This window comes from Andrographis paniculata, unplaced genomic scaffold, assembly GCF_009805555.1.
Source record: "Andrographis paniculata isolate CXL003 unplaced genomic scaffold, ASM980555v1 Contig38END, whole genome shotgun sequence".
NCBI classification, from domain to species: domain Eukaryota; kingdom Viridiplantae; phylum Streptophyta; class Magnoliopsida; order Lamiales; family Acanthaceae; genus Andrographis; species Andrographis paniculata.
The window spans coordinates 2,084,102-2,095,595 of record NW_026137571.1 but is presented as its reverse complement, the minus strand read 5'-3'; the positions used below and the strand labels follow the sequence as shown (position 1 = coordinate 2,095,595).

At 36.5% G+C, this 11,494-nt stretch overlaps 1 protein-coding gene and 1 long non-coding RNA gene across 2 annotated transcripts; one reads left to right on the top strand and one right to left on the bottom strand.

The window, feature by feature from the left end:
* Positions 1-5,111: 5,111 nt before the first annotated feature.
* LOC127251048 (uncharacterized) lies at positions 5,112-6,563 on the top strand. Its single transcript, XR_007838830.1, has 2 exons — positions 5,112-6,319; positions 6,427-6,563. It is a non-coding gene; the product is annotated as an uncharacterized LOC127251048 (long non-coding RNA).
* Positions 6,564-7,621: 1,058 nt separating this feature from the next.
* On the bottom strand, positions 7,622-11,135 carry LOC127251103 (probable glycosyltransferase At5g03795). The gene is made up of 5 exons (XM_051274680.1): positions 10,821-11,135; positions 10,539-10,726; positions 10,105-10,453; positions 8,795-9,135; positions 7,622-8,057 (listed from the first exon to the last, which is right to left on the bottom strand). The coding sequence occupies exons 1-5, from the start codon at positions 11,133-11,135 to the stop codon at positions 7,721-7,723; spliced, it is 1,530 nt and encodes a 509-aa protein (XP_051130637.1). The 3' UTR covers positions 7,622-7,720.
* Positions 11,136-11,494: the final 359 nt, after the last annotated feature.

The following is an 11,494-nucleotide window of genomic DNA, read 5'->3' as shown; positions in this document are numbered from 1 at the left end:
AGAAATATGATTTATTTACTGAAGATGAGGTCATGACATGATATTCTATTAGGTCTATGTGGTGATCAAGATCACGATAGAAATTAAGATATCAGTTAGAGGTTCATATCCGATGGAGATACGTTCCATCAAATGAATTACACGACGTATTGTCCTCCTGTCCCTTGAAGAAAATTTGAATTTAAAATCCAATTAGTTGAGTGCTTGAATCAGGTCCTCAGTATGACCGCCAATAGGGTGTGGACCTACGATGAATGATTGCAAAGAACATTCCCAGTTGTTGGATGGAACATGGACGTGGGGAGAAGTCATTCTAACCGGGAAACAAAAAGACTTGGTAAAAAATTATGGGGTAAATTATATAACACCCCCTTGTGTTTTAGTAAAAACGCACAAAACACTCTATATTTTATTTATTGGGTGAAACCCCATTGTGTTAATGCAAAGTTTGTATGAAACACCCTCTTGTCCAAAACTGATATTTGGTTCTAAATAAATACCTAAATTACGCAGATTTTATACAAATAAAAAATAGTATAAAATATCTTAAATAATTTTTTTTTGAAAAAAATAAATTAATAAATAATTGATCAATCATTTATTTTATAGTTTTTATAAAAATCAGATAAGAATTTGTCTAAAAAAAACTATAAAATGAAGGACTAAACAATTATTTATTTACTTATTTTATTCAAAAAAATTATTTAAGATATTTTGTGTTTTTTTCTTTATAAAACTTGCGTAATTTAGGTATTTATTTATAACCAAATATCAGTTTTGAACAATGAGGGTGTTTCGTGCAAACTTTACATTAACACAAAGGGGTTTCACGTAATAAATAAAACACAAGGTATTTTGTGCATTTTTACTAAAATACAAGAGGGTGTTATATAATTTACCCAATTATGAGACATGTATGATTTATTTATTGATGAAGGGTTGGGAGTGAAGATTTGGTTCTATGGTGATTAATTGTGCATGGTGTTTTGATCCACAAATAGAGGCATGTTTGTTGGGTCAAAAACATAAATTTTATTACTGAAAACAGGTTAATAACAAAACATCTGGTCACGTCGCATCACGACTGATCGGGCGGTTGGCTTCAAAAAAATCTACGGTTGGAGGATCGGCCACTGGCTAACCGGCTTTGGAGGGGTTAGCCGCAGGGAGACCCAAAAACAAGGATCCAACCGTCGGAACTCTTGTGGCCAAAGGTTGAAAGTTGGTTGGTCAACTGGTGGTTGCTCAGGAGAAGTCGGCAATATTGGTCGGGAGACCACAATGCCTTGAGCAGCACAGTTGGTATTTCAGGGTGCATTGACTGTGAAGAAGTTCGCCTCCTGGTCGGTTCCTCGGTCCGATCAATCATAGGCGGTTCCTCATGGGATTGGTACTTACCTCTTGCGCAGGGCCCGTGTTGGGACGGCTAGAAGAAGTTGGAGTTATTTGATCGGATGTAGGAGTCAGAGACCATGTGACCGACCACCACTCACGAAAGGGCTTAACAGTCCGAGATTCCCAACTGTCAATGCTGGTGCTAATCGAGGGTGACGTTTGCGAGTCAGAGGAGGAGGAGGCAAGTTATTGAGCAGAAAATAAAGTTATGATTTGAGCCCAGAAAAGATGAATGGATGGGCCCAGTGGTGGGTAGAGTCATTCGATCGGATGGTTGTTGGGGCCAGGCCGGTCGGACGGTTGGCCCTATGGACAATTTTTATCCGAGTTTGGGCCTTGGAGCAATTGATTGCAAAGGTAACCGACGAGGAAGCCGCTTCGGACGGTTCAGATCGGTAATCAACGAGAAAGCGGTTTTGGACAGTTCAGATCGGTAACCGACGAGGAAGTGGTATTGGACGGTTCGGATCGGTAATCGACGAGAAAGCGGTTTTAGACAGTTCAGATCAGTAACCAACGCAGAAGCGGTTTTTGGACGGTTTAAACGTGACTAACGTTGATGCAGTTTTTTTACGGTTCAAGGTAACCGACGTGAAAGCGGTTTTTTAGGCGATTCAAGGGTAACCGATATGGAAGTGGTTCTGGACGGTTTGGTTTGATATGTATATAAACAACCTTAGCGATAGAGTGCGGACATCTTCAATCAAACAAAATTTAGAGAAATTCTCATCGGGAATCATCATTTTTAGTTTTCTAGTTATCCTTTTCAACTTTTCTTTTTCTTTTATTTAGCAATATTATGTACTGTCTGTCTAGGGATCTGTAACCTCAGACACTCTTCACTCAAGTTCGAAATATGTTTTCGAATTTTACTTTTTATTGTTGAAGTTTTACCATCAACACCAGGCTTTCTTTCGGATTTTTTACATTATTTATTTCGTACACAACAACGATAAGATTGCCACTATTGAGGTCACAATTAGTCTGGTGGCTCGTCTCCACCAGTTGGGAACTTGGCTTCTTCTTTTTCGGTGCCTTCCAGTCCTTAACCTAGTGTCCTGTTTGATTGCAGTCAAAACAATTACCTGTAAACTTGGATTGTTTAGCCTTGCCCTTGTCCTTTTGAATTGGGCGTGCACGATGTTTGGAGGGATCTCCGACCAAGTTAGCTTTAGCAATATCTCCGCTTTTAGCCTTGTGCTGCTTTTTGTTGTCCTCCTTTATCCAGATTTGGACAATCAGATTTTCAAGCCTCATTGCTTTAGCTCATTCTTCAGCCCGTGCTTGAAGTTGCTATAACTCGGGGGTAATTTCTCGATCATTACACTCGTGATGAACTTTTTTGGCAATAGCATCTCCTTGTCGATGACAGAGTGGACAATGTGTTGAAATTCTTTCACTTGTTCAACGATAGACTTGTCATCTACCATTTTATAGCCCATAAACCGTGCCACAACAAACATTTTAGATCCGGCATTCTCGAACTTATATTTTTTCTCAAGGGCATCCCACAACCCTTTCGGACTGTTGATTTTACAATATATATTATAAAGAGAGTTAAAGAGGCTACCTAATATGATGTTTTCTTTTTTCATATAGTCTTCATGTGCCAACGATGCATAATTCGCATGTGTCTGCTGATCTGCTTCGGGCTTTGGGGTAGTTGGCCCATCGTGCAACACAAATATGACAAACCCAATCGCAGTTAGGTATATGAACATCTTCTCATGCCACCTCTTAAAGTCCACGCGAGTGAATGGTTGTGGAACTGGTACATGGAGTATCATCCGTGGGCAAGGCCTATAACCAGTAGTTTGGACTGCGAAGGTAGCAGAGGGTACGGGTACAAATCCAAGAAAGCCCTCACATCCACCTTGGGCAAACCCATAAAACACAAGGCTACTCATAAAGCAAATGGACCCAAATGGGGGAGTGGCAACTTCGGCGGCAGCCCCGGAAACTATTTCGAATGAGGCTCCGGCCACTCCTCCGGCAGCGGTGGCAGCGACTCCGACGACTTCGGTAGTTACTAATTTTCGATTGTTAGTTAAATGGGTATTGCTATAAGAAAGTCTACCGTGAAACCAAGTCGAGGATGAATTCTCTTTCCGAAAATTAGATACTCTCTGGTAGTGCCTCAAGTAGCCGACGTTCTAACCCAAAGATAAAACGATTTTCCGTCTCTGATGAGAGTGGCACCTCAGATCGTCGGAGCTCCGGCGAACAAAGCGAGAGAGGAACCGAGCTGAGGAGTTTGCCGGAAAGTTAGAAGAGTTAAGATAAAGAGGAGAGAATGGTGTTGTGCGTTTAGAATAAATTAAAGGCAGGAGGCCCTTTATATAGCCGTCTCCATTAGACCAAAATAGCAGGGGATCAATTACGATAATAATTACGACCTTAATTACCGATGTAATTTATTCTAAATTCAAACATTTCGTTTGAGGCGGTCGTAATTAATTCTAATAACAAAATTTCCTTTTGTGACGATTGTAATTTATTCTAATTTCAAAACTTCCGTTTGAAACGATGGTATTTTATTCTAATTTCATATTATAATAAATTTATCCAACGGATAATATTTTATCCAAATAATACTGCGACCTAGGCCATATACCCGTGTTTACACTACAAAAAAATATATATATTTGTAACGAAATTCCGTCCCTAAAGTTCACGTAGCTAATGTAATTCTATTACTAATTCCGTCTCTAATGTCATTAGTAACGGAAAAAGTAGATTTAGAAACAAAAAAATTTTATTACAAAAATGATTTTTTCTTGTAGTGTTAATTTATGGCTGCACAATTTGATTTGTCTCGAGATTGACAAAATAGTCAAATATTAATCAAATTCCATATACAATAAATAAATAATATTAATTTATTTCTTCCAAATTAATCTTAAGGTTCACCGACCCTTTATATTTTTACTCATAGATTACTACGGTGTATAAATATATGGATTATCCAATATGCAGATGTAGATAACGGCGATAAAGGCGAGGGTGATTCTTTATGTGCGTGAGAGAAGAATAATTTGAGAATTATATAGGAAATATATTTATCAAATAAAATATATAAATTTACTACAGTAATATTTCAAATTTGATTAGGATAAATCAATCTTTCATTAATAATTATATGTAATTTCCTTAAATGATATTATATTATTGTCATAAAAAAAAAAAAAAAAAAAATTATATAACATATATTATATATAAGAAAATCATATCATTGGAATTTGTATAACATACATATATTCAATCGAAATAATAGCTTAATGAATAAGGGTATTATTTTTCTATGCATATGATTCGATTATTATTTATAATGGGCCGAATACCTATTTGTGACCAACAATTAAATTTGGGCCCGTCTGGTGATGTATAATTATTTTTTTTAAAAAAATAATAAATATTAAAATCAGGTGAATATTAAAAAATAAAATATTTTAAATATATTAGTAAATATGCAATATAATTAAGAAATTGTAAATCATTAATTCTAAAATTTAAATATCAAATCCGTCAATTCATCATTTAAATTTCAAATGCACACCAAACCACAAAACCTGAACCCATAAACCCACCGCTTGGTAAGCACAAAACACAAATTTTCATATAAGCCCCTATAATATGATTAATACTCCAACTAGTACCTCTACAAATTATATAAACTAATTTAAAGCCTTTCTTCTTCAGCCAGACGCATTCAATTTTCCCTCCATTGAATGGACGCCATTACAGTAAAATATCGTTCCATCTCTCGAAATCACTGAACAATTTGAGATCCTTGAAACCGATTCATTTTCTTCATCAGAAAGCCATCTCTTATCCCTGTGCAAGAACCTGAGCAATCTCTACATTTCTTGCGATTTTTCGAGGTGTGGAGAATCCTTCGGACATCACGCTATGGAACGCTCTGATCGCAGCATATATGAAGAACGCAATGTTCCGCGAGGCTCTGTCATTGTTCGAGAAATTACTGCGGTTTCCAAATTTGAAACCAGACGGTTACACGTACGTACCCGAGCTTGTTGAAGGCTTGTGGAGGATTGGGGAGGAAGGAGTACGGGGAGATGAATCATTCGATGCTGATGAAATTAGGGTTTATATCGGATGTGGTTATTGCTAGTTCATTGGTCGGAATGTATGCGAAATGTGGGATGTTTGGATCTGCAGTGAAGGTGTTCGACGAAATGCCTGAGAGGGATTTAGCTTGTTGGAATATTTTTGTCATATATTTATTTAGCAAAATATATCCTATATGTTTGAGAAAGTTGCTATTTCTATTATTTAACTGCGGCATATAGGGATAGAAATAGCGATTTTTTCAAACATGTAGAATATATATTGCCAACAAGATAAATACGTAACAACAATGATAATAGGGTATACGTGTGGAATATTTTTTTGCAATTTTTGCGACGAGGAGCAATGGATTGATGCCCGACTCTATCTCTTATACCGTCGCGATATCGCCGTGTAGTCGCCTCGTCGATTTGGAGCGAGGAGAAAAGATTCATGAAGAAGCGTCTTTAATCGGTTGTCAACAAGAGATGTAGTTTCGTGGACTTCGATGACGAGCGCCCGAAGCTTTTCGAGGATATGTTGAGAGCCCGTGTAAGACCCGATAGAGTAACCTTCCTCACAGTAATTTCAGTTTGCAGCCACGCCGGACTAGTTGACGAGGGACGGCGATGTTTTAACTTAATGGTACACGGTTATGGAATCCGACCTACGATTGATTGCAGAGTATTCGTGTCTTATAGAATCATATGAAGAAAGATGAAATGGAAGCACAAGTTGAGGCGTAGTCGAACAGATGCGTCGATCAGATCAGACAACAGTAATCTTTGCGACGCCTTCTTGCAGCAAAGTTGAAGAGACGACATAAACAAGCAAAGAAGGCGCCGTACGCGCGGAGGTAATTAACTTTTTCTAGTGCGAAATTTGATTTTCGCATAAACTCAGATTCGACTAGATTGAATTACACTAGATTGAGCTAACAAACGATTATTTTGTTCGATGAAGGGTCGGTATACACATCATTACCAGTCTCGGAAGAACCTGCGCCGCGGCTGTGCGAGCCTCCCGGAATTTTAAGGTGTTTGAGACTTTATTACCCGTCTATTTGGCAACTTTTACTATGCTAAATTTTATACTTTCTTTGTCGGGCCTTTTCATGTCACATTGAAGACTAGTCCTAAGAAATAATAGTATTTTAACGTAAAAATGGAGCAAAGAAAAAGTAAAATAAAAGTATTATGAGAAATTTATCAAAGTATTAATAAATAATTAGTGGGATGAGTAAAAAAAATAATAGCAAATTGATTGTTAGTTGTTATAGTAGAAATAATAAAGCTTTGGTTGAATATAAATAAATTTATTGTGTGAATTGAATTCAGGCAAATTTCATAGTTCAACCTTCTATTTTTAATTTTCTTTTTGGATCGGATCATAGTTCAACCCTTCTTGTTCGAGTAATGAATTGCTTAAATTCTTGATTTTCACGAAGGATTTTTTTTTTTTTTTAAATAATGCATCAGGTCTGAACAGTGTCTATTACAGTAATCTTTTTTTTATACATTTTTTAAAAATGTTTTGATACACTTTTGACAATATATGATAATCCAATATATAGCACATATTCTGATCATATAATATAATTTTACATAACACAATATATTGCTAATTTTAGTATAATTAATATATGGTACAACATGTCTTTATATGACATAACATTATATTACGTTATATAAAAATATACATTATTCGACTTTGTTATATATACTAAGGGTGTGTTTGTTTGGGAGTTTGGATTTTGAGATGGGATTTGAATAGTAAAAATTTTGAATTTGAATAGTAAAAATTTTGAATTTGAATAGTTGTATGATGTGATATAAATAGGTGTTGATGTGATGTTTTGAATGTAAAATTGATTTTTAGTATAATTTTAAAAATAAAAAATAGATGTTTGATTTGATATTTTTTAAGGGGAAAAATGACGAATAGTTAATTTGAAATCCAATCCCCCAAACAAATACATCCTTAACTTGAAATCCAATCCCCCAAACAAACACATCCTTAACTGACTCAACTAATATAACTTTCAATGCCGCGTATTGATGAAGTACAGACAATTCAACTTCACAACACATATGACAGTTGATGAATTTTTCATTATTATTAATTACATATTATATAATATTCCGACATAATATAAACCTTCCGATCAAACAAAAATCTTATTATCCTCGTAAAGAATATTATACCTCATACAATTTAACTACATTAATTTAATAAAATCGATATATAATTAGCAAGATCATGAATCCTCGACAACATTACGGAGATCAACATTCAACCTTCTCAACCAAATCGAATGAAGAGTCATGTGGAGAACATCGTACCTTTTCGAAGGCAAATTGACCTCGAAATGCCTTCTCACACCGGCCCCTCGTCTTTGCATTCTTATGTATTGTCGGTTCGAGATCCTCGTCAAAATGTCCTTAAGGTTCGGAATGTCCTCAACCGGAACCACGACGGAAAACGCCCTCCAATTGAGGACATCGCTAAACGGCGGGACGTAGTGGTCCTTTATGAGCACGGGCACACACCCGGCGTAGAGTGCCTCGACCATTCTCGGGCTGGCAACTTCGTATCTGGTAAAATAATTTTCAAAAACATCAGAATCACGTATTACTCATGATGAAAATAGGAACTTATAAATAGGTATGAAATATATTTGACAAACGCAAATCTAGAGGAGTTAAAATTAAACTCGATCCGAAAAATTGAACCCGTTCGAGCTGAAATTTTTCAGGTTCAAATTTGAATATTTTGAATTTGCAAAAAATTAGGTTGACCAAAACACAACGAAAAATATTTGTTTCATATTCGGGTCGGATTTTGGGTTGACCTAATAACTTCATGAAATATAAAAATTATGTCGGATTTCGTATTTCGAGTTGATCTGAAATTATTTATTATTATTTTAATTTATAATATTTATACCATCTTAAATATAAAATAATATTAAAATAAAAATAAAAAATGAATTTTTTAGGTTACTTCAATTTTTTTTTAAAATTTTCGCGTCTGTTTTTTGTCGGGTTTATTCGAATTTCGGATGACCTGAAACTAAATCAGGTCAACCTGAACCTGACCTGAAAGAATTCGTATCATGTTCGGATTTAGAGTTTCGGGTCAAATTTTGGGTTCAGGCGGGTTCGGGTTGGGGTTGATAGTGTCATTGTTACCTCATGACTCAACCAGACACGAATACGACCCGAAAACACAAATTGACATTGCTACTCGAATCAAAACAATCTAATTTATAATAAACTAACCAAATTTATTATATATAATAAATTAAATTTCTAAAATATTTAAACCGTACCCGCTCGGGCAGATGCAGTACCGACTACTCCTCATCATGGCGTTATACGAGACGTTCTTCGGAAGATACCGGTGGACTTGGATATCGGGGTCTCGATTCTCCCAATGTTCTAGAAGGATCGGCCTTATCGGGCCGTGGACCCCACCGGCGAAGAAGGCGAGGATCGATCGTTTCGAAGGTGACAACCCGCCAATCAATCCTTTGGTTCTTCGACCAATTAAGTTGATCTCCGGGATCGAGACATCCTTGGACGGATCGAATCCTTCCGATGTATTCGCATTGCATAATGCTCGAATCGAATTGTTGAATAGTTCCGGGACTGATTTCGAAAGCTCTGGCCCCTGCAAACTTATGCATCTAAGGCTCTTACATCTTACAACAATTTTTAGGCAAATACACATGTATATACGTCCGTTTGTAATAATGTATCTTAGTGTGTTCTTCCATAAAAAAAAAAAATTTAAATACGGTTTTCTCATTATAGTTACACATATATTCATATAAAAGATAAAATATAAGTATATTTTATCTATCAAAGTCAACGATTTAAGACAAAACACCCAAATATGCATTATAAGTACTATCAAATTTATATTTAGGGACACCATTACATTCATTATAACACAATAACAAAAAAGTTTTTGCATACTTATAAAACTACAACCAACTATCATTTATATATTACTCTCTCCATCTCGATTATGGTGTCTCATTTACTGTAAACACTAGATTTTAGACGAAATATAATTACTAAATAATTAAAAATGTATTAGTGAAAATAATTATCGTATAATAAAAATAATTTTATATTAAAATTAAAATTATTAATTAATCTAATTAAAATTTTAAAAAATACATAATTTAAAAAAAATAAAATAATATTAAAATGTATAATTCTTTTCAAAAAAAATCACAAAATAAATAGAATGAACGAAAATAAAAAAAAAATGGACACAATAGGTAGAACACATAAAGTATTATTATTTGATTGTCATACTAAAGTTAATATAAATCTATGAAGTGAACCGAGATAATATTTAATTTTTTATATTATCAGTATATTTTTCAATACTAGCATAATTTTTATTTTTTTTTTTTAAAAAAAGATCAAATTAAAATCACAAAAATTATTCTCAAATTTTGTTTAGATAGACATTTTAGTACCTATTTTCTTCTCTCTCTTTCTTCTCAAAAAAAAAAAAAAAGTCGTTTCATAAAATATTTAATTTTTTATAATTTTCAAAAAAAAAAAACTTCAAAGCTTCAAGTCGTCTTCAATCTAAATCGTGAACAAGTCAATGATCGATTACCCAATCGTGGCAAGAAAGCATGGCGTGATCGAAGCCGAGGCTGCGATTCCAGAAAGGGTATTTAGCAGCAATAAGATGGATGTAATCCTCGACGACACCTTTCATGGGCTCCCAATAGTATTCGACACTTCTGTCGTAGACGAATCGGACAATCGACGCCACGCTGAACGGGAGGAAGAAGACGTGGGCCTTGTTGGGGTCCTTTGTCCGAAACCCAGAATTCTCGATCTTGTATATGAAGTTCCCTTCCATGGAGTAGATGCTGCCGCAGGGCCCGTTGTGGAAGATGGGCTGCTCCCCTTCCGAGTACACGTACACCTTCATCTGCTTCTCCATCTCCAAATAGCTCCTGCAATTATTTAATGGAGATTTTTTTTTTTTTTCTTAGGGTTTTCTGAGATTTCTAGGTTGTACGGACGACGGACGGGACCGACCTGTGGAAAGCTGGGGCGTTCCAGTAGGCCGGGCCTGTTGGAACGTAGTCGAGGTCCTGCTTTAATGGCGGTTTTGGAGATCTGATTGATGATCGTGCTTGCTGCAGTTTGCCCTCCAGGAAATGGAGATTTTTGAATTTTTGTCTGGTTCTTGGCCTTGATGATGACTGGTTGTCCGTCGTTACAAACTGTGTCGAAAATCAAAATCCAATCGAAATATTCTTTTACACACATATATATATATATATATATATATTAATTGAAGAGTTTAATTGTTCTTACAGGGAGGGGAGAATCAACGGCGCCGACTTCCGGCGGCGGCGCGGCGTTGGGAGGGCGGAGACTGTAATCGACGGAAATTGCATTCTCCGGCGCTCCACTAGCCTCCACCGCCACCGCCGCCGTGGAATTGTAATTACCGGAGCTACGAAAAGCCAACCGCCATGCCCAATAATTCAAATCGAACGGCGAATTCGACCGCCGGAAAGCCACCAGCACCGCCAGAGCTGATACCGCCATTAATGGCAGAGCCAAACCCCAAATCCTCGACGCCGTCGCCGGAAACCGCCGCTGCGTTTTCCGACAACACTCCTCCATATATCAAAATCCTCAAATCGAAAACCTGAATTACAGCAAATTAGTTAATTAACATCGATTGCAGATCGGAAATTCTTCTTAAATTAAGGTAGCAGCGATCGGTGGTCGCCGCCGCTGTCGTCACGCCAGCCAAGCGTCGTCGTAAGGCTGCCTCAATATTCGAGTCGTTGTTTTTGTTCATGCAGACAGACTTACAGCAAACTTCAGACCGTATTTAATTTGTATTTCCCATTTTGCCCTCGATCTATCGTATTATTTACTTTGCTCCTCCGGAGCGTGCGCTGCACGTGTCCCGCCACGTGTCCGTCTGACCGTTGCTGATACGGCGGCGCGTTTTGATTAACGAATGATAGATGTAA